The following is a 24,243-nucleotide window of genomic DNA, read 5'->3' as shown; positions in this document are numbered from 1 at the left end:
CCAGAGCTGCCAGTGCCCGAGTTCTAGGTACCTCAGCCCCCGGAGCCCTGAGCGACACTCCTGCTGCTGGCGTGGGCGACAGCAGCCCAACAGGCTGAGGTGTCAAGCCAGCCCAGTGGAAGCTGTAGGAAGCAGACCGACTCCTAGAACGGTAAAAACCATCCTACCAGAGCGAACAGAAACTCCAATATTCACACTGAGAAGGTTCCTAGACAATCGCAATTATTAATCTGTGGATATTTTATAGTAAATTTCCCTTTATTAGGAACCGCTCACTTAAAGAAGCTAAGTGTGAGGGAGTCCGGTCACGGAGGCGGAGCCCTCCCACTGGAGAAGCATGCACAAACACGTCCTCTAGATGCAGCACAAAGAGTAAACAGAGTCAAGAATACACTGTGAAGGTACAAAAGTGGCTACAAAACTCCGAATTCGTTTTTAAATCTGCAATCACTCTGAGTCCCTAACTTCGTAAGAGAAAAGCGAAGCGTAACAGTTAAGTTTCTCCATGTTCCGAAGCTGTGAAGAGCATTAGTCCAGCCTAAGGTGCCTGGCGCCTCACACGATAGTAAAAAGTTAAGGGGTCTTCAGCAGTTTCTCAGTCCACTCTGCCTCTGGGAACTGAAGCAGAGGACGAGCCGTGCACACTAGGCCGGGCTGTCACACGCCGGGATGCAGCCTCTCGTGCTTGCTCAGAGCCGAGCGGTACCGGAAGGCTTTCCCGCAGTCGGCGCACCCAAAGGGCTTCTCCCCCGAGTGCACCCTCTGGTGCTGGAGCAGGCACGAGCTCTGGCTGAACGTCTCTCTGCACTCCTGACAGCTGTAGGCTTTCTCCCCCGTGTGGGTGCTCCGGTGCTCTGTGAGGTGGGTGCTCCGGCTGAAGGCCTTGTCGCACTCAGTGCATTTGTAGGGCTTCTCCCCGGTGTGGGTGCGCTGGTGCTGAGTCAGGTGAGAGCTCTGGCTGAACGTCTTCTCACACCTGTCACACTGGTAAGGCTTCTCTTCCGTGTGAGTTTTCTGATGCTGGGCGAGAGACGAACAGTGCCGGAAGGCCTTGCCGCACTTGGCGCACTCGTAGGGCTTGGCGCCCGTGTGAATTCTCTTATGCTGCGTGAGGTGGATGTTCTGGTTGAAGGCTCGCCCGCACTCGTTACACTTGTAAGGCCGTTCCCCAGTGTGGATCTTCCTGTGCTGGATGAGGGACGAGCCGTAGCTGAAGGTTTTCCCGCACTCGTGGCACTGGTAGGGCCTCTCTCCGGTATGGATTCTTTCGTGCTTGGCCAGAGAGGAGCTGCGGATGAAGGCCTTGCCACACACCTTACACTCGTATTCTTTCTCCTGGCTGTGGGTCTTCTGGTGCTGGTTCAGGTTGGAGAGGTAACTGAAGGCCTTGCCGCACTCACCGCACGCGAAGGGCTTCTCCCGGGTGTGGATCCTCCGGTGCTGAGTCAGGGACGAGCAGTAGCTGAAGGCCTTCCCGCACTCCGTGCATTTGTAAGGCTTCTCTCCCATGTGAATCTTGAGATGCTGGGCCAGCGACGACCAGTAGCTGAAAGACTTCCCGCACTCGGCGCAGTCATACGGCTTCTCCCCCGTGTGCGTCTTCTGGTGCTGCGTGAGGTTGGAGTGCTGGCTGAAGGCTTTCCCGCACTCGTTGCACTCGTACGGCTTTTCACCAGTGTGAATCATGTGGTGGCGGATGAAGGTGGAGGGGCCGTTGAAAGCCTTCCCGCATTCATTGCATTTGTAGGTCTTCTCTCCGGTGTGGATTTTCTGATGCTGAGTAAGGTGTGTGCTCCTGGTGAAGGTTTTATCACATTCATCGCATTTAAAGGGTTTCTCTCCCGTGTGAATTTTCTGATGTTCCAAAAAGTGTCCTCTCTGGCTAAAGGCCTTCCCACAGTAGTTGCAAGTGTATGGCTTCTCCCCAGTGTGTATTCTCTGGTGCTGAACCAGGTGGGTCCTCTGGCTGAAGGCTTTGCCACACTCGTCACATTTATAGGGCTTTTCTCCAGTGTGAATCCGCTGATGCTGCGTCAGGGACGGGCCCTCAATGAAACCTTTCCCACAGTGATCACATTTATAGGGTTTGTCTCCAGTATGGATCCTTTGATGGTTTATGAGGTTTTCGCTCCGGCTGAAGGCTTTTTCACATTCATTGCACTTGTAGGGTTTTTCTCCAGTATGTGTTCTCTGGTGGCGAATAAGAGCTGAGCAGTAACTAAAAGCTTTACCACATTCATTGCACTTACAAGATTTTTCTTTTTTAACGGGATTCGAGTTCTGTTTGACTCTTGTTTTAGCAGAGTTCTGTTTTGGAGCTTCTTCCCGCTGTGTGCCAGTGCCAGTGCCTGAACTCCCACTGACAACCTTACCAAACCCTTCCTGCAGCGCCCCACCGCCCGGGGTGGCCACAGTCACGTCCCTGGACACTGTCCGTGGCTCTGCCTGCTGCCTCTCGAGACTGCCTTCTGATGCCACAGTCTCCAGGAACCTGGAGCTCCATGGGTGAGCCTTGCTGTGTGTTCCCACCTCAGCAATCTCTGCTTCTGGGCTTGACGCCCTATTTTCACATTTTGTCTCCAAGTCTGAAAGAAGAAAGAGAATGGCCAGTCTTCTCTGCATGGAAACAAAGAAAACTGCTGCTGTGGGACAACCCAGGTGCGACCATCATGCACAAAGCCTCAAGAGATGACACCAAGTTTTCAAATACACAGCCTTACTATTTGGGGAGAAGTCAGAGGGCGCTGAGGAGACCAACAGACAACAGCAAATGGCAAGAGGATGTCTAGCACAGGCTCACACACCATCTCTGAGAAGCAGTAATAGATGTGGCTACATTCAGGAAGATTAATTTTTTAAATAATCACAGGGTAGGCACTCGGCACAGCAGTTAGGCCACTGCTTGGGGCTGGTGTGTGGACTCAGCTGGCTAACCCTCTACCTCTGAGCACCAGCATCTCATTTGGGCACCGGTTTTTGTCCCAGCTGCTCCACTTCCCAACCAGCTTCCTGCTTGTGGCCTGGGAAAGCAAGCAGAGGACAGGCCAAAGCCTTGGGACCCTGCACCTGCGTGGGAGACCTAGAACAAACTCCTGCTCCTGGCTTCGGATCGGCTTGGCCCCTCCCTTGCAGCCACTCTGTCTCCTTCTCTCTGCATATCTGCCTTTCCAATGAAAATAAATAAATCCCCAAAACAGAATATAATTAAATATCAGGAACCAGGAACTTGAACCAATAGCTACATCGTCAGTGCAGCACGAGGCGAGGATAATTTTACTGAAATAAGACTCTTTCTGGTAATGACAAGTGTTTTTTGAAAAGCCTGGGTTCTTTTCAATACAGATTTCAACATTTAAAATTGTTCTCTATCTGATAAAATGTTTCTAAAACTATATGTATATATATATATACACACACACACACACACATATATATATATATATATTGTTAAGCTCTATTTATCACAAAAGTTATCTTAGTTCTATGAAACTACTTTGTGAGAGAAAGGCTTTAGGATGTGGAATGTGAAATGGGTGTTTGACTCAACAGTGAAGCTGCCACCTGGGATGCCTACATTCCAACCAGAAAGAGCGGGCTCAGGTCCCCGCGCTGCTCCTGCCACCAGGATGCCCAAGAGGGCCAAGAGGGGGTGGGCTCAGGTCCCCCCCGCTGCTCCCGCCACCGGGATGCCCAAGAGGGGGCGGGCTCAGGACCGCCCGCTGCTCCTGCCACCGGGATGCCCAAGAGGGAGCAGGCTCAGGTCCCCCCGCTGCTCCCGCCACCGGGATGCCCAAGAGGAAGCAGGCTAGGGTCCCCGCGCTGCTCCTGCCACCGGGATGCCCAAGAGGGGGCGGGCTCAGGACCGCCCGCTGCTCCTGCCACAGGGATGCCCAAGAGGAAGCAGGCTAGGGTCCCCGCGCTGCTCCTGCCACCGGGATGCCCAAGAGGGGGCGGGCTCAGGTCGCCCCAACTTTCTTCCACTACAGCTTCTTGCAGATAATGCGTCCTGGGAGGTGGCATGTGACACTCAAACAGCTGGGTCTCTGTCACCCATGCAGGAGACCTGGGCTGAGTTCCTGGCTCCTGGGTTTAGCCCAGCTGCCATGGACATTGGAAGCAGGGGTAGGAGACCTCTCTCTGCCTTTTAAGTACATGACTGAATGAATGAGTGAATGAAGATGTGATATGAAATCACAAAGCGAAAGGGACAAACAGGAGAAACAATTCAATGTGACGCTCTCGGGAACTCGTTATGGCCTAGCTGCCCCTGCAAACACTCTGAGGGCAGGTGCTTGGGGCAGGGCGAAGTTGCTTTTCAGGAAGGTCACATATCCAAGTGCTCTGGTCTGGAGTCCTGGCTCTGATCCCAACTATTACACATCTTGGGAGATAGCAGCTGTCCGCTGCAGTGCGTGGGCCACCCCATCCTTGTGCAAGACTTTGGGACAGGTGTACCACCACACAAGCTGCACACCGGGCTGGGGGGCAGGCCATAGGGCCGCTGCATGCTTTTAATGTGGGCAGAACTGCAGCCATGGGGCCGCTGCCTCAGGCCAGGCTGCTGCACCAGCCTACGTGCATTAAACAGCCAAGGCCATAGGCATGAGGCCTAAAGAAATAACACCATGGGCCACCCCAGGGCCAGGCCACTGCACCCTACAGAGTGCACGGGAGCCAGGGATGGGAACGGGTCAGACAGGGGTTAAACAGCTGATGACACGTGCTCCCAGATGTCCTGCTCCTGCACCCATCGGCAAGCATGACTCAAGAGCAGGCGGGGGGAGGGGAGCCTGAAGAGCTGGCTCAATGCCTGTTCTGGCAGGGGAGGGGGACTGGGGAACAGCTTCTTGTGTGAGTAGCCTGAGCTTCCGTCTCAAGATGGCCTCAAACCATCAGGATCCCCAATCTCAGAGATCAGAGCCGATGGGTGCATGGCCCGCCTTGGTCCACATGTGACATGACAGGCCACCTTTGTGCCAACTCTCTGCAAAGGGAAGAACACACCCAGGTAGACATGAAACTGAGATTCCTCAGGTCAACCGAAGACCTTAAGTAGCTCATCAAAGGGCAGAATGATAAGTAATTTGACCAACTCTTGGGGCCAACTTCTACAGCAAGTTCCCAAGTTGTGGTTGTTCTGTCTCAGGTGGTTATGGACAACGAAGTGGCCTCAGAATTTATACTAAGAAAATAATGCCTCCATGGGGATAAATGGTAATTGTCACTTCTTCCCCAAACAAAGCCAAGAGCTCCTCAAGAGTAATGAAGGTGATATGGGACACACAGCCACTGGCACTGAATAGGAATTCTTCGGCTTGTGAGAGGGATCCGCCAGATGAGACAGCCTGCCAAGCCCAGCATAGGTAAGGCCTACGTCCCTAACAGGCAGGCAGTAACTACACAAGATGAATCTGTACCCTCAGCAACCCCTAGGATTAAGGGTTATAAATCTCCAAAGGAATCAAACAGGACAGCTAACTTAGGGTCACAAGCTGAAGTCGCAACCCTGACTCAGCAATATGTGAATCCCACCTGACTATCAATCAAACAGGGATTCCGGGGGCAGTGCACACGGAATCGGGCTCTCTCTTCCCACAGACACAGGACAAAAGGCAGAAACAGCTCTCTGTCCCCCGCCTCTCCTGTCTGGGTCCATGTAGCCATGATTACTTTACCTTTTAAATAAGCTCTCTATATAAAAGCACGCAATCAAGGGCCCAAAGCAGGGAGCATCCAGGAGGTTCTGTCAACACAGAAGATGACGAGGCACTGAGACACACTGAGTGACAAGACGCGGGTGGGAATTCAGAAGACACAGCAGATACTTTGGACTCCAGCCACACTTCCCAACAGTGGACAGCTGGGAAAGTTGGAATTCATGGTTCCCATCCGCTGTCATCCATGACCTACCTCCAGACGCACCGACGAGAAGGCCTGGCCCCAGGATCCACGGCTCTGTTCCTTGCTCTAGCTGGGAAATCATATCCGGTTTGGAAACCTGGAGTCCTGCTCATGGGGAGAAACAAAAGGAATCTGTGCGACTGGCAGAAGGACCACAGCAGAGGTACATTCAGAGAAACGTTCCGAGTTCCAGACATGGTGGGGCGACAGCTTGGCTCAGAAAGTATTACTCTGTCCCTCTGCTTGCCAAGAGAGTGTACAAACAACTTTAAAAGCATCTCAAATCTACAAATGTTGATTCCTAAACTGAAAATACACAGGAGCAGAGCCCTGATCTCAGCCCCGGGGTGTGCGCTTACCTATTGAGACCAAGTGTGTATAATTTTCCAAGGTCACGTCCCTGAATAAATCTCTCTGTATGGGATCCAGCTGCTTCCATTCCTCTTGAGTGAAGTCCACTATCACGTCCCTGAAGGTCACTGATTCCTGAAACATCAAACAGGTTTCTGCTTAATTATTCACTCAGGAAAAGAGGCAGGCCACGAAGTCTGAGGGCAGTGCAGACTCTAGGTTTGCTGAAAAAGGGTCTCCACATGTCCCTTGAAAAATGAATATACACAGATAGATACATATGTCTACATATATGTACATCTCATGAGAATAAATGAAGTGATACAGCATGGTAACCCACAGACTTCAGTGTCAGCATCCCATAAGGCTGCAGGGCCTGGCTGCTCCACTTCCAATCCAGCTCCCTGCTACAGCACCTGGAAAGCGGAGGAGGATGACCCAAGGGCTCGAGCCCCTGCACCCACGTGGGAGATCTGGAGGAGGCTCTGGCTCTCGGTTTCAGCTTGGCCCCCAGTCCTGGCCGTTGTGGTCATTTGGTGAGTGTGAGCCAGCAGATGAACAGATGAAGGTATGTAACTCTGCCTTTCCAAAACAAAACAAAACAAAAAACAAAAACCAAAAAGGAAAGAAAAAGTGTTTAGTCAGCTATCAGTACTGACCCTTACTCATCGTCTCCTCCCCTCTCTGCCCTAAGACGTCACACAGTGCAGCAGAACTACCACCAGTAATAGTTTTCCTACCATCTACTATATGCAAGAAGGCTCCGATTTTTTTTTAAAAGGAGGACGATGGGCCTGGCGCAGTGGCCTAGCAGCTAAAGTCCTCACCTTGAACATGCTGGGATCCCATATGGGCGCCGGTTCTAATCCTGGCAGCCTCACTTCCCATCCAGCTCCCTGCTTGTGGCCTGGGAAAGCAGTGGAGGACGGCCCAAGGCCTTGGGACCCGGCACCCGCATGGCAGACCTGGAGGAGGTTCCTGGTTCCTAGCTCCAGATTGGCACAGCACTGGCCATTGCGCTCACTTGGGGAGTGAACCATCATATAGAAGATGTTCCTCTCTGTCTCTCCTCCTCTCTGTATATCTGACTTTGTGATAAAAATAAAACAACAACTACAAAAAAGGAGGACGAGGATTTGTGCTACTACACTTCAAAATATACCAAAAGATAAAGTAATTAAAACAGGAAAGGAAGGAGGCCTGGACCCAGTGCTGAGGCAGAGTGGGCTCCATTCAACTTCCACTTTGCGTTTCAGTTCTACTTCTGATCCAGCTCTGCTAGCATGCTTGCAAAGGCAGCAGCAGATGGCCCAACTGCTTGAGCCCCTGAAATCAGCCGGATGGAGTTTCAGGTGCCTGGCTCAGTCCTGGCCCAGATCTGGCTGCTGAAGTCATTTGACAAAGGAGTAAGCCAGTGGTGGCAGATCTGTCTCTCCTCTCCGCAACTCTAACAAGTAAGTCCAAAATAAATAAAATATAGAAGCAACAACAACAGTGAAGGACCAGGCTGTGCCCAAGATCTGCTCTGCCAATCCCTGCCTCAGTATTTCTGAGCTGCCAACACTGTGGAGTGCTTGGGCATAGCATGGCTGGTGTAACACCCAAATACAGTAAACTGGGGGCCAAACAGGCAGGAGTCACCCAGACTTTGACTACATAGAACATTCCATCCAGTCTGAGTGCCGGCAGGACTTCATTCTCCAGTCACACCTCAACGTACAATGTACATGAACCAATGTTACTGCAGTGTCCTCTGTGCAGAAGGAAAAAATATCAATCGCAGGGCTGGCGGCGTGGCCTAGTGGCTAAAGTCCTCGCCTTGAATGCACCAGGATCCCATATGGGCACCAGTTCTAATCCCGGCAGCTCCGCTTCCCATCCAGCTCCCTGCTTGTGGCCTGGGAAAGCAGCTAGAGGACGGCCCAAAGCCTTGGGACCCTACACCCGTGTGGAAGACCTAGAAGAAGCTCCTGGATCCTGACTTTGGATCGGCCGTTGTGCTCACTTGGGGAGTGAATCATTGGATGGAAGATCTTCCTCTCTGTCTCTCCTCTCTGTATATCCACCTTTCCAATAAATAAATCTTAAAAAAAGAAAAGAAAAAACATCGATTACAATGTTCAGGACGAGTGGTTCAGAAGGTGTGCTGCCTCCACACCAACACCTTCAGCACGTTACTCTAAGCACGAGGGGCTGGGCTAAAGGACAGAGTGGGTGGGGACAGTCACAGCTCCTGCAGCCACGGCTGCCTTCTCAAAGTTCTCAGGATTTTTAGAGATTTATTTTATTCTTATTTATTTAATTATTTAAATTGAAAAAATCAGATATACAGAGAGGAGGAGAAACAGAGAGGAAGATCTTGCATCCGATGGTTCACTCCCCAAATGACCGTAACAGCTGGAGCTGCACCGATCTGAAGCCAGGAGCCAGGAGCTTCTTCCAGGTTTCCCACGTGCATGCAGGGTCCCAAGGCTTTGGGCTGTTCTCTGCTGCTTTCCCAGGCCACAGGCAGGAAGCTGGATGGGAAGCAGGGTTGCTGGGATTAGAACTGGTGCCCATATGGGATCCCAGCATGTTCAAGGTGAGGACTTTAGCTGCTAGGCCACCGTGCCAGGCCCTATTTTAATTTTTATTGCAAAGTCAGCTATACAGAGAGGAGAGACAGAGAGGAAGATCTTCCGTCGGCTGGTTTACTCCCCAAGTGGCCACAATGGCTGGAGTCGATCAGAAGCCAGGAGCCCGGAGCCTGCTCTGGGTCTCCCATGTGGATTCAGGGTCCCAAGGCTTTGGCCCACTCTCAACTGCCTTCCCAGGCTACCAACAGGGAGCTGGATGGGAAGTGGGGCCTATGGGATTAGAACTGACATCTATATGGGACCCTGGTGCATGCAAGGTGAGGACTTTAGCTATTAGGCTACAATGCAGGGCTCTAAAACTCTCAGTTTTTTTCCTGCAACATTACAACTTAACTTCTCTTCCATTAAAATCACTATTAAAATTTTTAAAAGGGCCTGGCATGATGGTCTAGTGGCTAAATTCTCGTCTTGCAAGCACCAGGATCCCATAGAGGTGCTGGTTCATGTCCCAGCTGCTCCACTTTCCACCCAGCTCCTGCATGTGGCCTGGGAAAGCAGCAGAGGATGGCCTAAAGCCTTGGGACCCTGCACCTGCATGGAAGACCCCAAAGAAGCTCCTGGCTTCAGCTCAGCTCCGGCCATTACAGCCACTTGGGGAGTGAACCAGTGGATGGAAAATCTCTCTGTCTCTCCTTCTCTTTGTAAATCTGCTTTCTCAATATAAATAAATAACCTATCTTTTTTAAAAAAATCATAAAAGGCCTACAGAATAGTCTTTTTCCAGGTCTTCCACTTGGGTGCGGGGGCCCAAGCACTTTGGCCATTCTCTACTGCTTTCCAAGCACATCAGCAGGGAGTCAGATCTGAAGTGGAGCAGCCAGTACACGAACTGGCGCCTAAATGGGATGCTGATAGCAGAGGCAGAGGTTAGCCTATATGTTATGGAGTCTTTCAGCCCAGAGGAACCGGGGGCACGCAGAAAGCCCCTAGGTGGTGCCAAAAGTTCCCGCACAGAATAGTCGCCCCACACCCAGTCAAGTGGAGTTGACCAATCAGAAGACAACACAAACTTTTACATCAAGCCCTGTCCTCAATACTTAAGGAATGCACAGTTTAGTGCAGGTGGACTTCACCAGCCCCTGGACCTTTGCTACTTTGTGGCATGATGAACCTTGCCCAGAAGCAGATTTCAATAAACCTGGTTTTACCATCATCCCAGTCTCCGTAGTCCTGTTGCTTTGGTGCGGTTTTGAATCTAACAAGACGTTCCTTCACATTCCAGTCTTACCGGACCAGTTTTTCACCACTTCCCAAACGAACTAAAACTAACATCTTCCACATTTTCTGAATCCTGAGACAACTTTGCCTCCAAACCTCTGTCCCTGGAACCCACCCCATACTTCATCTGTGCAAGTCCACCCAGGTCACCGGTCTTTTGAGAGGCAGCACACACCCACAGGGAAGTCTAATTGCTCCAGACCACATGAATCTTCAGTTCTCCGACTCCCACAGTGCTCATTTCACCATCCCTGGATGTACATGGCTTGTTCTCTAGCGGTCATTTGGTCTACTTTAGACAAGGGCCATGTTTCCACACCACCCAGAGGTGTGAAAGCTAAGCGAGGCAGATCTGAGTGATGAACACATCTGTAGGGCTCCAAGCAGGCCGCAGGCAGACAGCAGCTCAGAACAAACTGACAGCATGGTCTGCGGCTAACCGCCCAGAGGAAGAGTGTACAATCGCACCCTGAAGTCTGACGTCATCTTGGGAACTGCCCACTTACCCGGAAACTGACTGATGGGAACAGGGCGCATTCCCCTTGGCCAAGGGCCGCGTCTGCAGACGCTGGATCTGCGGAAGGAAGAGAAACCACACGGAATTCTGTCAGCACAGCTGCTCCCAGCAACCCATGGACTTTTCCTGTTTGCAAACAGTGAACTCTCGCCTCCTCCACAGGCCCCTCTCCAGAGGTCAAACACTGCTCTAAGATTCCCACAGACCACACAAGTTAACCTCTGGCTCACTAGGTGAACTTAAGTACTTGTGCTATAGCTTTTCTGCTTCATATAAAATTTTAAAAACACTATCAGGCTACTATCCAAAAATCTTGGCAGGCCATTTGAAAACTTTGCTGTCAATGCAAATCAAAAATCCCATTGAGGACCTGGCGCAATGACGTAGTAATTAAAGTCCTCACCTTGCATGCACTGGGATCCCATATGGGCGCCGGTTCTAATCCCGGCAGCTCCACTTCCCATTCAGCTTCCTGCTTGTGGCCTGGAAAGGCAGTCGAGGACTGCCCAAAAGCCTTGGGACCCTGCACCTGTGTGGGAGACCTGCAGGAAGATCCTGCCTCCTGGCTTCAGACTGGCTCAGCTCCAGCCGTTGCTGCTGCTTGGGGAGTGAACCATCGAATGGAAGATCTTCCTCTCTGTCTCTCCTCCTCTGTATATCCACCTTTCCAATGAAAATAAATAAGTCTTTAACAAAAAAAATCCCATCGAGACACACAACCCAGACTACCCACTTAGCAGAACGGCTAACTCTGAACAGATGTGGTCCACTGCTGGCAAGAACCCAGAGGATGGGGGGCTTCTGTATAAATTTATCAACCATGTAGGGAAACTGCTAAGTGGTATACACAAAAGCTAAACATTGCACCTGTGACTCTGCAACCCATCCCCATACGGCCCTGTGTGGCTTGCTTATGCCTACCACAAGACTTGTTCAAAAGCAGCTAAAAGTATATTCATAACATCCCCACACTGCAAATAACTCAGGTCTTTAGAAAGAGAATGCACAGAGGTGGGTGTGCTGCTGGGACCCAAGCTGCCTGTTGTTTCCTCAGTCCCTCCGCTTCACATCCAGCTCCCCACTAACAAGCACCCTAAGACAGCAGCTGACGGTTCCGATCCTCGGGTCCACGCCACCCAAGCGACAGACGAGACAGGGTTTTCCTGACTTTGGCTGCTGTGGATCTCTGGGGTGTGAATTAACGGATGGAGGAATATCAGATAAAATGAAAATAAATCTTAAAACACACTTTCAAATGAAAACGCCAACAAACCATGGAAAGACTGGAAAAATACTCCAGAACACAGACAGAGGAGTTAGATGAATACATCCCATAAACACAAAATTGAGCAAAATTAAGCCAGATCCATACAACAAATACATGACAAGTGATTACATTTACATATTACGTTCAAAAAATAGGTCAAACTGATCTATGGGGATGGAGTGTGAAGAGGAGTGCGTCCTGGAGGGACCAGGCATGGGGTACAGGGACCTCAGAAACATTCTACCGCTCCACACAGCACAGTGGAGCTCTGCTCCTGGGAGGCCTGGAGGACAGGGAGGACAGAAAGGCCAGACTCTCAGAACAGCGCCTCCAGGTATTAATCTTAGGTAACTGCAATCTCTTGCCTTCAATTTCCTGCTTAACTGTATGTATGCCAAGCCACCCCGGGACTCGCACATCCCGCACGGGACTACCTGGCCTTGAGCTTGGCCACCAATGCTGATTCAACTTCCTGCTGAGGCACACGGGAGCAGTCACTCACTGGGGAAGACCAGACTGAACGTCAGCTTCTTGACTTCTGACTGATCCAAGCCCAGTCGTTGTGGGCATCTGCCGCGCAAACCAGAGGGTACAAGGCCTCTCAGCCACCCAAACAGAATGAAAATAAATTCCAAAATATTTTTATTGTAGAGAGACAAGTGTCTGACAAGTGTTCTCACTGAAAATTCTCTTGAAATAAACAAACTAGATGTACCTAGCTCGAGATGTACACTTTAAGTAGGCAAGAATAATTTCCCCCCTTTCAAGTTTTACCTACTGGTGTACAGAACTAGCAGAGAAGACGTCTCTGGACGTCTCATTTGAATGAGACATAAGGAATGATAAAGAGGTGTCCATAGCACAGGCACAGCTCGTTTGTGTCCTGGCTGCTCCACTTCCCATCCAGCTCCCTGCTAATGTGTACCTGCGAAAGCAGTGGAAGATGGCCCAATCCCGTGGGCCCCAACCACCCATGAGGGAGACATGGACGGAGTTCCAGGCTCTGGATTTGGCCTGGCCCAGCTCTGATGTTACAGCCACGATGAAGCAGATCAGCAGATGGATGATCTCTTTCCTCTCTGTGTCTCTCCTGTCGTTTTGCATGTCAAATAAATAAAGCAAATCTCAAGAAAAAAAATAAGAAGGAAAAAAGAAAGAAAGAAAAAGAAGAAAGGGGGACCAGCACAATAGCTCAATTGCCTAATCCTCCACCTCTAAGCTCCTGCATTCCATACAGTTACAATTCATGCCCCTGATGCTCCACTTCCCATCCAGCTCCCTGCTAGCGACCTGCGAAAGCCTTCTAGGACTGTCCAAAGCGTGGGGACCCTGCACCGGCATCAGAGACCTGGAAGAAGCTCTGGGCTCCTGGCTTGGCAACAGTTCAGCTCCAATCATTGCAGCCACTTGGGGAGTGAACCAGCAGACGGAAGATCTTTCTGTCTGTCCTCTCTGTAAATCTACCTCTCCAATAAATAAATATTTAAATAAACAAATCTTTAAAAAAAAATCAAGGAAAAAAAAAAACAGAGCGCTTATGACCACAGACATTAATGCACAGGCTGAGGCAACAAGTCATCTTCTACCCGAACAGGAAGAGGAAAACACAGTTCCTGACCAACGCGGGGACAGAGGCACAACTTGAGTAAGACCCGCCAACTGTAACTTTAAAAAAGCAATTAATTACATAAAAGGGTACTGAGTTACCTGAAGAGAAAAAGAAAAGGACAGTTATATTCAGGGGGTCTCTCCCTCTGGGACACTCCCAGCAGGGTAACTGCCACCTGCACCTCTGTCCCAAACACCAGAGACTTCTCTAGCCCAGCAACGGACTCATGACCAAGCCTTAGTTTTAGAAGGCTAGATACAGTTTACTCAGAGCTCAAAGAAACAGATGAGTAACTACACCTAAGACTGTTGAATCTGATGGAAACCGTTACTAAATCAGAAAGCCAGAGAGAGGAGACAGGAGGGGGCAGTGGGAATTGAAGGCATGAGGGTAAGCTGGAGTGGTTACTGTGCTGTCAACTTCTGGGTAAGAATGAAAATTCATCTTGTAAAAAATGCATTATGTAGGGCCCGGCACGATGGCACAGTGGTTAAGGTCCTCGCCTTGCATGCCCAGGATCCCATATGGGCACCAGTTCTAATCCTGGAAGCCCCGCTTCCCATCCAGCTCCCTGCCTGTGGCCCAGAAAAGCAGTCGAGGACGGCCCAAAGCTTTGGGACCCTACACCTGCGTGGGAGACCCGGAAGAGGCTCCTGGCTTAGGATTGGCTCAGCTCCAGCTGTTGCGGCCGCCTGGGGTGTGCATCATCAGACGGAAGATCTTCCTCTCTGTCTCTCCTCTCTGTATATCCGCCTTTCCAATAAAAATTAAAAACAAATCTTAAAAAAAAATGCATTAGGTAGAGGTTATTGGGGTACAGCAGTTGCTATAGCCACTGCTATAATGCCAGCATGCCATATGGGCGCTGGTTCCTATCCAGGCAGCTCCCTTTTCTATCCAGCCAGGAAAACCACAGACGATGGTCCAAGTGCTTGGGTCCCTGTACCCACACAGGAGACGCAGAGGAAGCTGGTCCTCTGGCTCCAGATCAGCTCAGCTCTGGCTGTCAAGGTGACTTGTGGAGTGAGCCAGGGGACAGAGATCTTTCTGCTTGTCTTTCCACCTTTATAAACAACTTTCAAATAAAAATAAATATTAAAAAACACTATACAAATATACTGGGTACAAAAAAATCGGGATAAATATAAGGTGTCACCTAAATTACAAAGAATATTAATGTTAAGACTTGCTGCTTCTGGGCCAGGTGCAATAGCATAGCAGTTAAAGACCTTGCCTTGAATGCGCCTGGATCCCACATAGGCACCAGTTCTAATCCTGGCGGCCCTGCTTCCCTCCAGCTCCCTGCCTGTGGCCTGGGATAGCAGTAGAGGACAGCCCAACACCTTCGGTTCCTACACACGTGTGGGAGACCCGGAAGAAGCTCCTGGCTTTGGACTGTTTCAGCTCCAGCTGTTGTGGTCATTTGGGGAGTGAACCATCGGATGGAAGATCTTCCTCTCTGTCTCTCCTCCTCTCTGTGTATCTGCCTTTCCAAGAAAAAGAAATAAACCTTAAACAACAACAACAAAAAGATTTGCTGCTTCTGCTCACAGATCCGCCAACTGCTGCTGTGGGCTCTAGGGCCTGGGGACTCCCACGTGTGTTCGGGTCCTATAAGAGGTGTGGGGAAGGGAGGAAAGATCCCATGCTGACATGCTGGCATGGTGTGCCCCTTGGGTGGGCTTGGGGTTGGTTGCACTGAGCTGCACTGCAGCACCCATCAGTGTCACATGAGTCAAATGCGATGCTGCACGTACCAGCATGCACAGGAACTGGGCTCGGGGGCAGACCTGGTGGGGGTTACTGGGATCATTCTGACTGGGCTGCAATTGCTACTGGTATGTATGAGGGCCAACTGTGTGGTGGGCAGGGTTGGGCTGGGTCACAGCATCCACTGCTTTGTATATGAGATGGGGCTGGGGAGAGAAGTGACTGCAATAATGTGTATGTGTAGGCTGTTGTGGGTGATGGATTGAGCAGGACCCGACACCGCTGGCACACGCAGGAGTCAGGTCTGGGGCCACCTCTAGTGAGGTTTCTTTGGGGACCTCCCCCTAACTGGACCCATGGACTGAAAATTCTAACCACAGGGAAAATCACAGGATCTGTGAAATTTGGAGTGTTCGTGTCAGAACTTGGCTTTCTCAGTTGCCGAAGCCTGTGCAGTGGACGGCATGGCAATGCACACAGGGGACATGACACATCCCTGAGGCCTGTAGAGGGCGTCCAGCACCCTGGAGGGCAGAACAAATTGGGACAGCTCTACTGCTCCAGCTTTGACGGTGAGCATCTAGGTGAGTGGAGACCCTAAGGCGGACTACATCAGCCAATGGACCATGGAGCAACAAAACCAGAGCACCTCGGAACCACCAACTCCACTCAAGTAGTACCCAGGAATGATATCGAGTGGCTGGCCCACATCCTTGGGTACTGCTGTGGTTAGGCTGCTGGGAGCAGCCCTCTTCTTCCCCCAGAAACAGGAAAAATACAAAGGAAGACTGGAAGCAGCTGTCTCATCCACTTTCCCACCCTTGTTGGTGGTCCACATGCGCAGACATTATTCTCAACTATGCAAACATTATCCTAAGATAAATTTTGAAAAAACAAAAAGCTTTTCGATGACATTAAAAAACTGCAAGCAGGGCCCGGCGCGGTGGCGCAAGTGGTTAAAGGTCCTCGCCTTGCACGCCCGGGATCCCATATGGGCGCCAGTTCTAATCCCGGCAGCCCCGCTTCCCTTCCAGCTCCCTGCCTGTGGCCCGGGAAAGCAGTGGAGGACGGCCCAAAGCTTTGGGAACCTGCACCCACGTGGGAGACCCGGAAGAGGCTCCTGGCTTCGGATCGGCATAGTATCGGCCCGTTGCGCTCACGTGGGGAGTGAATCATCGGACGGAAGATCTTCCTCTCTGTCTCTCCTCTCTGTATATCTGCCTTTCCAATGAAAAAATAATAAAAATAAATCTTAAAAAAAAAAAAAAAACTGCAAGCAGAAAAGGGCTGCATGTGAATAGGTTCCACAAACCTGTCTGTAAACCACAGTTCCTGAACGGAGAGGGGCATCTGGGGACTGATCCCAGGGAGAGATCTTGCGTCTCTTTGTCTTACAATAAGGTTTTTAATAAAAAAAACAAACGACCAGCAGAAGAGCTTTCCAGTTGTTTACACAGAACACAAAAAACACGGAGACCAGGCTGCTTAGGAAGATTTTCTGAAGAGCTGAGAGGTGAACGCAAACATGTAAGGGCAACAACGGTGAAAGAAAAAGCCAGCCCTTTTTCTCTGAGCTCAACCAGAAGCTCCACGCACGGGGACCACCATGCCACACAAGGAACCAAGGCGGGGCCGGGGAGGGGGTAGGCCGCACTCCAAGCGGCCAGCTGAGCGCCACCATCGGCCAAGGGCATTTTAAAACTCATGCCCACCTCGGCTGGCCAACCCTGCAGGATGGACGGTGCCTGTCGTGCAATGCGCTGCAGGGACGTGCGGACCACGGACACCCCGCATCCAGCTCCCTGTCACTCCTGCATGCACTCCCCGAAGGGGACCCAGTCACCCCCGCTCTGCCCCCAATACCTTCCATGTCAGCTCATCCCGCTTCCTCTCGGGGTGCAGGTACCCCGGCCCGCCGGGCGGTGTCTTTGCAGGTCCGGGGTCAGGTGTCCGGCTCAGCCATCACGCGTGCCCAGGCAGGAGTCGGCGGCACCCACGTCGCGCAGGTGCGTGCTCTCGCGTCTTGAGGCCGCGCACCCGGAGAAGCCCCCGTAGTGCGGGGGCATCAGACAGGCACGTTGTTGGGGTTGGAAGAGGGTCCTCGGGGACAGAAATCGAGCCGAGACGGGACGCACAGTTCAGCCTCGAGCACCAACACCCCTCGGTGCGCACTCTGGAAGCGACTCAGGAACCCACGGTCCGGCCCACGTCCTCCGTGGGCTCCTACGCCGGAAGACGCACCTGTTGCCGGGTGGGCGGACAAGACCGGAACAAAAGAACAAAGCCTCACCAAGGACCGGTCAGGACCGCCCGTGCAGAGCACTCCCCAGCTTCCTCCCACGGTGCCCACGTCACGCCTCCGGCGGGCCAGCAGTAACCATGGTGATGCCCACACTCTGACCAAAGCTCCGGAAGTTGCCGAACGGTCGCCAGAGTCGGACAGCGAAGACCCGAGCGGCCGTGACCTCCTTTCCCGCCCACAAGGCAAAGCTTTAAAGGCCACTTCCGGCCGCGCTGAGAGAGCCCCGCCCCGCGCGCCTGTGCGACCAGCACGCCTGACGCTGGCTCCCAGGATGCTCGGCGGCGGTGTGTCTTACGTCATTACTCGAGCGCCGGGCTGCTGGTGTGGGTTGCGTCACCGGGCTGCAAATCTTAGTTGTCGCGGTTTGTTTGACGAAACAATTGAAAGCGTTTGTGGAGCCGGTGCGTGGTTACTTGTGCTTTCTTGTGTTTCGTGTTCACCGTCTCCTTCCCCTTTATTGCCTTCTGTTTCGTCTTCAACGCCCCTTTCCCCGTTCCTTTTTGAAAGCAATGGTCTTGACCGCTTGCCTTGCTTTCGTGCCTGCAAGAAGGGACGGGCGAGGTGACGCCACCCCAGTTTTCATTCCTGTCAGTGCCTTGGGCGTACATAGGCTGTACCTGTTTCAGGAGAAGCCCAAAGCCGCGTCGATCCAGCTCGTTAGTGGGTTTTGGTGTTTTTAAAGATGTGCTGGGCTTGTCACCAGTACTTGGATAGAGGGGCTAAGCCTCAGTGGCACGCCTTGTACTGGCTGACAAAACACGGAACCCTAGCACCCTCGCAAGCAATGTTCAGGAAAAGCTCCAGGCAAACTAAAGAGCTACTGAGGAGCAAAAATAATTGCAGGAAATGTTTTGTGTTCTCCTACAGAGTACACGAAGACATGGCAGGGAGCAGTGGGAGAGAGCAGGCTATGAAAAGAGCCCCGGCGAAAGGGGGGTACAGACATGTTGCAGGAACGTTTAATATGCTGAGAGGTGTCGGGGAGCACCTGAGCACGTGCGGTAGACGCTTGAATCATTGGAAAAAACTTGTAATCCATAGAAAAGGGGTGGGTGGCTTCTTCAAATGGCCACAGTGGCTGGGCCTGACCCCGGCTGAAGCCAAGAACTTTTTTTTGGTTGTTTGTTTAAGATTTATTATTTTTATTAGAAAGGCACATATACAGAGAGGAGGAGAGACAGAGAGGAAGATCTTCTGTTGATGATTCACTCCCCAAGTGGCCTCAACAGCCGGAGCTCAGCCAATCTGAAGCCAGGAGCCTGGAGTTTCTTCTGGGTCTCCCTCACAGGTGCAGGGTCCCAAGGCTTTGGGCTGTCCTCAACTGCTTTCCCAGGCCACAAGCAGGGAGCTGGATGGGAAGTGGAGCTCCTGGGATTAGAACTGGCGTGGTGGCCTGGTGTGGTCACCCAGTGGCTGTAGTCCTCACCTTGAATGTGCAGGGATCCCATGGTTCAAAAGGCAAAGTCAATTTTAAGATGTATGAATGTTACATTGGATAAGATCTCAGAAGGAAATAAAGGGCTTGGAATTATCAACTAAAGGAATATGATTCTTGTATGATGGCAGCGAGCACATTGGCTGAACTACGTTCTACGCCTGGGTGATAAAAGAACCTGTGATTGTCCGAAAATTGAGGGGTAATGACTGCTCTAAACCCAAGCTAAGCAGGATTCCTGGCTGGAAAGTGGAAAAAGAAGTTTCCATATAAGGAGAAGTTTATCAGCATAGCTTACAGCATTACAGATTGGAGCAGGTAGATGGGCCAGGTGTGGATGTAACAAAAGCTTTTCCAGATGTAGTGGAAGAAGGACATGATGTTAGACCTTTACAAATCTGAAGGGAGCTTAAGGGCATTGCAATGTGTTCTTGCTAAGGGTGCTCACCTTCTCAGAAAGTCTTGAAAGAGCGCTCAGGCTTTGTGGCTGTGGGGTGTGCCAGGCAGACAGAGCGTGGTCCGTCATCATGGTCTTTCTGAGAGAGTGAGAAAGATAGTGAGACTGAAGATGGGCTTCTGTGACTCTCTTACACAGAGCTGGATTCTGTGAACTGAGGGAGTTTACACTGTGCAACATGCTGCCTTTAGTGAAAGGCAAACCCAGGAAAGACTTGCTAATTAGAAAGGGATCGGCCCTAGATGGTTTGGAAAATGTTTGTCATTCTTCCTACAGATGAGGCTTTCCATGTATGTTGTGGGTTAACAGGAAGCTACGCCGAATTTCTGTCTTCAGTGACTTCTCTGTTTTAGTATGTCATGTATGAAGGTAAGTGGTGTGGCTTGAATCACACAAGACTCCCAAACTCATGCAGGCGATTCAGTGTCAGTTGTTGGGCTATGGTCCTCCTCTGGAGGACACTGAAGCCAGTTACATATCTAGGAGGTGGCCAGGACTTGCCCTGGGAGAGAAGTTAGAACAAGAGGGTTGGTTGCAGAGCTGAGCTGGGCCCAGCCACCCCACTTGCTGTGTCACCCTGTGAGCCCTTCTTGACACACCCTCTTCTGGTGCCACCCTCTGGTGTCACCAGATCACAGAGGCGATGCGATCTGCCCCATCTTGGCCCGTCACCTCCGAAAGACCAAGTCAAAGCAAACCCGTGGTTCCTAGGTCAGTGGTGTTCGGTGGTTCGTGGAAATAAAAACTGACTAGTACTATAAATATTCAGCTAGCAGATGGTGTTTCTGAGTTATCTAGTCAGAATTTTGTTGAGAATCTGCTGCGTGCCAACCACTAGCCAAAACTACAACATCAACAAAAACCATTTTCAAAGAAAACTCGGTGAATAAAGACTTACCTTGGCGAGTAAAAATCAAAGTTTACTATGGTTTCACTCAGTGTCAACTCTTAAATAATTCACTTAGGCTATTTCGATAGCTCAGGCTTCTAAAGAAAGAACTGAAAACTTAATTTAAACATAATGCTGTCCAATTGTGTCTTTTTGTACAATTTTGGAAGCAGTCCTATTATTACTGTTGTTATTTTTGCAGGGGAGAACACAAATGCAGTGCCCCACTACCACAAATCATGCAGTTGAGTTTCCCACATTTGGGGAGAATTCAGGGATCAGTACATCTGGAGGGCAGCGGGTGAGCCACGCCCTGCCCTGGGATCGAGGTCATGGTGTCTCCCTGGCCATGTAAATATTTGGAAACAGTCTTTTTTTTTTTTTTTTTTTTAGCTGAAACAGTGTGACTTGGAGCCAGAGTTGTGGTGTAGCAATAAAGCGGTTGCCTGCAAGGTCAGCTTCCTGTAGGATACCAGTTCACATCCTGACCACTATGTTCCCCACTAGGCAGCAGGGATGCCCGAGTGTTTTGGTCCTTGCCCATGACGCTCCTGGCTTCTGGTTCCTTCAGGCCCAGCCCTGGCCTTCATGGGGAGTGAGGTCTGTGCCTCCCTCTCTTGGTAACTCTGACTTTCAAATAAATACACACATCTTTTTTCTAAAAGCTTAACTTATGATGTGTCATTAGATAAATATTAATGTATAAACATGTTTTTCAGTGGCAGAAAAAAAGATTGTATATTCTTCCAAGGGAGAATAATACTTACTGAGATTTAACAGGTAGACAAAAATGCATATAAAAGTGAACAACCCAACATATTTACACACAACGCATACCCCACTGCTCTCAATTTGAGAACTAAACTAATTGCCCTATTACCAGAATTCCCACCCAAGACTAGCAGGACCTCCTTGTCCCTATATCCCCTGGGTAATCTTATGCTGACTTCTAACACTGTGAATGAATTCCACTCATTTTCCAACTTCCAATATATAGAACACCCTACACATGCATGTGCGTAGGATGCGTGTTCCCCCTCCTATAAGAATTTTTGAGATTCCTACATGTGGCTGTAAATTCTTGTCATTTCTTCTTTGCAGGCACCACATTCCGTGGTATGAAAAAAATCTAAACAATTTGTCCTTTTAATTGTGTGGACCTGCAATTCTTTTCTTGTTTAGTAACAGAACTCTGGTCTTTTGCAACTAAGCCCTGCTTCCCTTCCTTCACTGAGATCCGTCCTGCAGAGTTTCTTTTTTTGTACAGCAAGAAGCGTTTTCACGTTTATTTGGTATTTAACTTCATTCAAAGCTTGAGTTGCACCTTATGTGATAAAAATGTGTAACAAACAGGATAGACATGCATGTCCTACAGACAACCTTCTACAGTCTAATTTACATAGATGTGGACAACTGGTCACCCCCTTAAAACTGATTCATGTCCATTCAACATGGTTCTCCACTTCTTGTAGCCCTCCTCTGCTCTGCCTCCACTGGCCACCTCCCTCTCTCCACCTTTCTTTGTCTTCCTTCCTCCAGTCTAGGACGTGAAATCTGTTTTCTGTCCAGGGCCACAGGACAAATGAACTATGTAAAAACAGCCTGTCATAGAGTTAATGTGTTTCAAATCCTGCCTGTGTTTACCTTGATATGGCCAGACCCAATGTCTGCAGGCCGATCGGTCCCTGTCCCGGATTGATTTTCCCCTTTTTTAAAAATTTGTATTTTATGTGAGTATAGGGTCCCAAGAAGTAGCCAGAAGCCGATTTACAGCTATCTATGTGTCCAGGAAAAGCTCAGTGGCCCTAAACTAAAATGCAAAACTTCATTTCGTTGGTTAATGATTTGCTCCGGACCCGGCATGTCTCCCAGGCTTCAGCCTGGAACAGGAGGGGCCGCGGGAGCCAGTTATGTCACCGGCCTGTCAGCATTCCATTCACCAAGGCACACCTGAATGGACATTCCTTACATAGTTGGGGCACAGACAGCCCCTTTGCCTGCCCACGTGTCTAGAGGGGTATAAAACTCCACCCATATCTCAGAGGCCCTTTTCGCCTACCTCTTCCTTCTCTCCGCGAAAGGGGCCTAGGAGTGGATTTTCCAATAAAGCTTCCATTACAACTCTCAACAACTTGCAGATATTATTCCACCAGCGGGCGGGTGGTCTGTGGTCATCATCTAACAGTTAAATTTCTAGAAAAGAAGCGCCTGCCTTATAACAAACAAAAACTAGAATCTTCCTTTGGAAATTAGGCGAGTTGCAGGGAGGAGAGGAGCTCAGGAGCCATCTATTTGCAAGGCTTGGAGCAGACGGCCACGTGGGATAGACGCTCCTTGCCACTCCTGTGGCCCGGACGCTGGGGGGCGGGGAGGTACCGCAGGGCAAAGAGGTGCAGAAAAACAAAAACAAAAAACAAGCTTAAGGCGTCTTTTACTGGCCCTCGCCCAAGACTCCGGTCGACCCAGTAAATCCCTGCCTCAAAGCCTTTAGCGTCTGTAAGGGAGCGTCAGCGCCGGGGTGATTGGCTGGAGAGCCCCGCCAGGGAGAGGCGCTCCCCGTGGCTGGACCCGGGGCACCCGGCCAGGGATTAGCGCACCCGGTGGCTGGACCTGGGGCACCCGGCCAGGGAGAGGGAGAGGCGCTCCCCGTGGCTGGACCCGGGACACCTGGCCAGGGAGAGGGAGAGGCGCTCCCCGTGGCTGGACCCGGGGCACCGGGCCAGGGAGAGGGAGAGGCGCGCTCCCGGTGGCTGGACCCGGGGCACCTGGCCAGGGAGGCGCAGAGCCCCAAGCCCTCCGCACGTGCGCTTCTGGCGGCCGCCAGGTCCACCCTCGGGCTCCCCGGTGCCCGGCAGGCAGAGCCCGAAGGCGCCTCGCAGCACCGCTTGTCCTCCCTCCCGCCCCAGCAGTCTTCGGAGGAATGCATCTCCTCCTGGCCTGGAGAGTTTCTATCATGTTGTGTAGTCGTGGCCGAGTGGTTAAGGCGATGGACTAGAAATCCATTGGGGTCTCCCCGCGCAGGTTCGAATCCTGCCGACTACGATGTGTCTTTTGCTCCGGTTGAACCGGAAGCCGGAAACTCATGAGAGTACTTGATAGTTCCACAACGCCGCAGGAATTCTTTTGACAAGTCCGAATTCTGTCCGGTATCACAATGGCTTCATAATGGGCCGTTGAACCGGAACAAACCAGGGAAGAACGGCAAATTCCTTATGTACTGTTTTGGGAGGCCAACCTCTATCCCTTCCTCGTTAGTATAGTGGTGAGTATCCCCGCCTGTCACGCGGGAGACCGGGGTTCGATTCCCCGACGGGGAGGATGATGTTCTGTTTTTAAGTCTTTAATAGAGCTTTATTTCTTGCAAAGCTCACCAAGCAGCAGCTGTATGACTTCCAAGCTAAATTACAAGAAGTGAGGGAGAGAATCTACGCTACAACTTGTTGTGATCAATACATATTTTTAGGAAAACAGTAAAACATCACAAATAACATAAAATAAAGAAAACTCAGTAAAAATCTACCTCCTTGAAAAATGATTAATACTGTTGACTGCGCAAGTTGCTCAGGGAAAAAAAAGGTAACAGAAATTGTTAATATCATGAAAGAAGAGACTTTGGCCCATTTTGCATAAACTAAAAGAATGGTTTCAGTGACATTGTGCTAACTTACAATAGACAAAATCAATCAGCTCCTCAGAAGATTGTTAACTATGAGGGCCCATCCAGCAAGAAATATTCTGCATTGCTGTCTCACCATCAAAAAGCAGAATTTGTGATTGAAAACCATTTCACAAAGAAAAATCCAGACCTAAGTTAGCTTTCCCAGGAAACCGAAAAGGAGAGGACATTTTCCTATTCAGGAGGTGGCCATCACTGACAAGAACAACAACAAAACCAAAAAGCACAGTTGCAAAAACTCTGAAAAAACAAAAAGCCAAGACCCTGGTTGGCCT

The 24,243-nt window shown here is 50.6% G+C and overlaps 1 protein-coding gene and 3 non-coding genes across 4 annotated transcripts; 2 read left to right on the top strand and 2 right to left on the bottom strand.

The window, feature by feature from the left end:
* Nucleotides 1-237: 237 nt before the first annotated feature.
* LOC121159078 (zinc finger protein 184-like) lies at nucleotides 238-17,732 on the bottom strand. Its single transcript, XM_040984123.1, has 5 exons — nucleotides 17,073-17,732; nucleotides 10,613-10,680; nucleotides 6,261-6,387; nucleotides 5,911-6,006; nucleotides 238-2,585 (listed from the first exon to the last, which is right to left on the bottom strand). The coding sequence occupies exons 1-5, from the start codon at nucleotides 17,077-17,079 to the stop codon at nucleotides 658-660; spliced, it is 2,226 nt and encodes a 741-aa protein (XP_040840057.1). The 5' UTR covers nucleotides 17,080-17,732; the 3' UTR covers nucleotides 238-657.
* Nucleotides 17,733-20,491: 2,759 nt separating this feature from the next.
* Nucleotides 20,492-20,651, bottom strand: LOC121159113. Its single transcript, XR_005884316.1, has one exon. It is a non-coding gene; the product is annotated as a U1 spliceosomal RNA (small nuclear RNA).
* A 2,601-nt stretch (nucleotides 20,652-23,252) lies between these two features.
* Nucleotides 23,253-23,334, top strand: TRNAS-AGA. Its single transcript has one exon. It is a non-coding gene; the product is annotated as a tRNA-Ser (tRNA).
* A 203-nt stretch (nucleotides 23,335-23,537) lies between these two features.
* TRNAD-GUC lies at nucleotides 23,538-23,609 on the top strand. Its single transcript has one exon. It is a non-coding gene; the product is annotated as a tRNA-Asp (tRNA).
* The last annotated feature ends 634 nt before the right edge of the window (nucleotides 23,610-24,243 follow it).

This window comes from Ochotona curzoniae, unplaced genomic scaffold (assembly GCF_017591425.1).
Source record: "Ochotona curzoniae isolate NIBS_2020 unplaced genomic scaffold, NIBS_Ocur_1.0 contig_4064, whole genome shotgun sequence".
NCBI lineage: Eukaryota > Metazoa > Chordata > Mammalia > Lagomorpha > Ochotonidae > Ochotona > Ochotona curzoniae.
This window is presented reverse-complemented; position numbering and strand designations above follow the sequence as displayed.